Source organism: Eriocheir sinensis, unplaced genomic scaffold (genome assembly GCF_024679095.1).
Source record: "Eriocheir sinensis breed Jianghai 21 unplaced genomic scaffold, ASM2467909v1 Scaffold127, whole genome shotgun sequence".
Classification (NCBI taxonomy): Eukaryota; Metazoa; Arthropoda; class Malacostraca; order Decapoda; family Varunidae; genus Eriocheir; species Eriocheir sinensis.
The window spans coordinates 481,218-485,727 of record NW_026110595.1 but is presented as its reverse complement, the minus strand read 5'-3'; the positions used below and the strand labels follow the sequence as shown (position 1 = coordinate 485,727).

General features: G+C 42.7%; 1 protein-coding gene across 1 annotated transcript; it reads right to left on the bottom strand.

Moving 5' to 3' along the window:
• Positions 1–1,502: 1,502 nt before the first annotated feature.
• On the bottom strand, positions 1,503–3,761 carry LOC126989702 (uncharacterized). Its single transcript, XM_050848321.1, has 2 exons — positions 2,985–3,761; positions 1,503–2,824 (listed from the first exon to the last, which is right to left on the bottom strand). Exons 1-2 carry the CDS (start codon positions 3,089–3,091, stop codon positions 1,615–1,617), a joined length of 1,317 nt encoding a protein of 438 aa, XP_050704278.1. The 5' UTR covers positions 3,092–3,761; the 3' UTR covers positions 1,503–1,614.
• Positions 3,762–4,510: the final 749 nt, after the last annotated feature.

Sequence of the window (4,510 nt, the reverse complement as noted above, 5' to 3'; positions counted from 1 at the left end):
CTGCTGTTGTTGTTATTATTGATTATTGTTAATATTTTCATAATGATACTACTGATATTGTATTTTTCTTTGTTATTTTTCTTATTAATTTTAACATGTTATTATTATTGTATTATTATTTTTATTCTGTTGTTGTCATTCTTGCGATAGCTATTAATTATTATTATTATAATTTATTATAAAACTAATGTTCTGCTACTAATTTACTCTATATTGATTATGCAGCCTTAACTCTGTACAATAGAATTTTGGCAACTGATAATTGATTTAATATAAATTTCTTCATTGTCTAATATTCGATTGAAATATGCCCGTTATGAAGCTTCTGCTCGACGGACCATATGCGAAATACATAATATATATATATATATATATATATATATATATATATATATATATATATATATATATATATATATATATATATATATATATATATATATATATATATATATATGTGTGTTTGGCATTGTATATTCTTATGGCAATAAATGTTTACTTACTTACTTACTTACACACACACACACACACACACACACACACACACACACACACACACACACATAGTCCAACGCCTGCTCCTACATGGAAGCTCCCTATGTCATGTCCCAGACCAACAGACAACCACCCATGCATGAGATATAAGGGAGACTATTTGCCAGCAGCTTGACTAGTCAGCCCACCTATCTGGTTATATGGTTACCAAGCAGCGTGTAAATTTTGTACAGATACGTATACTGTTAGCCATTGTCTGTTCCTGAAATAAAGTGACAGACATTTGGTAATGGGATGGGGAGGGTCACCAACGTACGTATCAGGCGCGACTTCTAAATTACATTAGAATACCATTACCGTACCATTTTCTTTCACCCCCTGCCTACCCCTCTCTCTCTTTTCCAGATCGTGACGTCACATGCGCAGTAGGTGGAGAGGGGGGGGTGAACGGTTCCACCTCTTGTTTTTTACGCCTTGCCCAAACCATTCCTAACCACTACTACGTCTCCCCCGTCTCGGAAGTCCCCCCCCCCCCGCCTCTTTATCCCTCCTCTCCTCTTCCTTGCTTCTCGCCTCCCTCACTCCTGTGCCCCTCCCTACTTCTCCCACTACTGTATTTATACATTATAATGTTCTGTAAGTGTGTATGTATAGATATGATTATTTCCTAAGAGTATGGTACAATTTCATGAAGGCAAGAAGTGGTTCACGTTGATAATTACTGTACAACAGCACGTTTACGTGTAGTATATAGGAGAGCCATGTTTGCAGTCGTTATGGTCAACCACGTGAACATGATGTGCTGGAATTACCTGTGACTTGGACCTTCTACTGTTAGGAAAAGTTGATACTCTTATTGCGTACTGTCTGCCTATTGATCATAAAAAGTGGTCCAGTTTATATATAATATTATTTTGTTGACTTGTTTGTTGTATATTCATGTTATCAAAAAATTATAAACTGCATATATTTTTCTTAATCTATACATATGTGTATAATGCGTAAAAGTCAGAGAGAGAGAGAGAGAGAGAGAGAGAGAGAGAGAGAGAGAGAGAGAGAGAGAGAGAGAGAGAGAGAGAGAGAGGAATAAAAATATGCACAACTATGACAGAACATGATTTATTCACAATCACTATGCAAAAAAACCTCATCATCCTCATCATCACTGCCGATGTGAATAATAATGGGTTCGACTCCTTCGTGTATGTTATCAGTCTTCCAGTATGATGTTTCAAATTTTCTAGAGTGCTGCACAGCTCCCGCCCACATGTCCTTGTTCACCAACTGTCTGGCTTCTTCCAGTCTAGCCAGTAGATCCGTCCTGGTAAACCGCTGGAGTTTGGAGCGCACATAACGCTTCATGACTCCCCATACTTGCTCTATGGCGTTGAGCTCGGGGTGGCCAGGTGGTAACCGTATGACCTCGTGGCCCCACATAAGGATGGTGTTGTCGACCTTATACTGAGTCTGTGGACGGTTTTTCTGGCAGAGGAGCAACAGCTCAGGGCGAGTGGCAGCAGGTGGAATGGAAATGTTGCGGTGCTCCAGCCACTTGGTGAGGTCTGCCTTCCTGGTGGCTGTGGTAGGGCATCGACTCTCCTCCGTCAGCTGGCTGTGATATGGTGCATTGTCAAGCACCAGTACCGATGGCTCTGGCAGAGATGGAAGGAGCTGCGTTGTTAACCATCGCAGGAACAGTTCGCCGTTCATTTCTCCATGATAATCGCCCTGGTTGCTCTTGGCTGGGTAGCACAGGTACGAGCCTTCAACAAAGCCTTCGTCAGTGCCAGCTGCGACCACCACAAATCTCTCCCCTTCACCGGGTGGTACCTGACGACTGTAGGCAGTGTTGCTTGGAGCCTGTGTGGTATCTACCCACTCCCTATTGTGACCCATTCTGGTGGTAAACCACGTCTCATCCACATACACCACCTTCCTCCCCTCCTCTCGGTGGCGCTGTAGAGAGCGGAGAGCGCCAATCCGACGACACACCACGTCCAGCGATTCCCTCCTCACATACATTTTTCGCTGTGACAGCCTGTACTGGAATCCCATGGTGTGGATGATCCGCCAAACAGTTGTCTCAGAGGTATCCTCCGGGATGATACCAGCTGTTTTCAGATCCGCCGATATGACGCGGAGTGTAAAATGTTGTTTTTCAGAAAACTTCTTGTGGATATGGCGGCGTATTGCACCGACAGTAAAGTTGTCAAAAACAGCCGGTGTAGATGGTAGTGGCGGTGTGGGAGAGGATGTGGTGGTGTCGTTGACAATGCCCCTCACTCTTGACACACTCATGCCCACAGTGTAAGCAACTCGCTCGTAAGGCCTGTAAGCATAAAGATCCATGTTGTTATGGTATGCATTTCTTCTCACCCGATTCTATAATACGATATTCTTACATAATACAGTCTGTCCTACTATTATATAAAATATGTATATAAATACAATAATGTAAGTAACAAACATAGCCAAAATCATCTACTCACCTATTCAAACTTATATAAGTTCTACCAAGGGTCCTTTCCCTTTTGTACAACGTGGCAAGACGAAGAACATACGCTGTCCTGCATCCACGGGGGCAACGTGACAACATTACTGCTAATGGGTGCGCCTCGGTACTGAATGATATATAGCCTGTGGCCCTGTCATAGCCTCGGTTTGTCGAGGGTTGCACCTCAGACCTCGGATAGAGGGAGGAGATACGGGTTAGATACGTTGCTTATTATCAAGCTATACGGCCATTAACAGCGGAATTAGCTATTGCTTTAACGGTCGTTTGACCCAGTCTGGTTTTCATGTCCACATATACCAGCAATTGTATTAGATAATATTATTAATGTATGATATGTATGTACATACTGACGTATGTAACTATTATACCTATACGTATGTAATTACAATAGGGAAAAAAAATCACAGGTGGAAGGCTGATGGTGTGAGTAGGGGGGGGGGGGAAGAGGGTCATGTGATACTGGGGTAGAGAAGGAGTGGTCTGGGGGTTCTTCAGGGTAGTGGTGGTGGTGGTGGAGGGGTTAGACGAGTACCCCACACTCGTCCGATTCTGTGTAACACCTTTGATATGATGACTGGATTAGGCGTAATATCACTCAGTAAACTCCTCACATAACACATATAGCAATATGGTATGTTAACCAAAAATTACGAACGGATGTTCAAGGTAGTGTGCTGAAATATCATACTCATCCAACGATTAGTTTAGGAGATATCTGCAAAAAACACCGTTTGTCTGCCGCTGAAATGCATAGTAGGTCATAGTTAAACGTTACATCGATGTCATTTTCTTTTTTACAGCAAAGGAAGCAGCTCAAGGGCAAAAAAAGTAATAATGAGACAAAAAAAACCCTCTCAACACCCCTGATGAGTGAGAGGCGGTGCAACATGACGACGCCTATTACAGCCTCGCTACCAGTGCCTGTTTATGTTTTAGGGAAGTCTACCCCAAAGTTGCTCCTGCGAGTGCCGTAATCATCCACATTTGGCACCTAAGCCTGTTTTTGCCAGTTATATCTGCGTCTCAAACATCCTCTCCTAAAGTACCATAAAGGAAACCAAAAAAAAAGCTCGCTACTCGCTGGTCCTGTAAAGAATCAGAAGAGGTTTGCGAAAGAGCAGTTAGTTACGTGAGAAGATTTGTCCTGATACCTTCCTCTTGAATGAGTTCAAGCCGTAGGCAGGAGGAAATACAGATGAAGGAAGATCGTTCCAGAAATTACCACCGTGAGGGATAAAAGAGTGAAGATGCTCATTAACTCATGCATAAGGGCTTTGGACAGGATAGGGATGAGCATGAAGTTGAGTAATGCAGAGTGGAGTCATCGGTGTAAGAATGGATAGGACAGTTCGTTTTGGACAGAAGATCATCAATGAACAACAGAAAGAGAGTGGGAGATAGGACAGAACCCTGTGGGACACCACTGTTAATAGGTTTAGGGGAAGAACAGTGACCGTCCACCACAGCAAAAATAGAACGGTCAGAAAGGAAACTGGAGAT

Coding starts and splice junctions, on each gene's coding strand:
- LOC126989702 (XM_050848321.1), bottom strand. CDS start 3,091: ATGTTGTCACGTTGCCCCCGTGGATGCAGGACAGCGTATGTTCTTCGT. Junction 2,825..2,984: donor ACTTATATAAGTTTGAATAG/GTGAGTAGATGA, acceptor TTATGCTTACAG/GCCTTACGAGCGAGTTGCTT.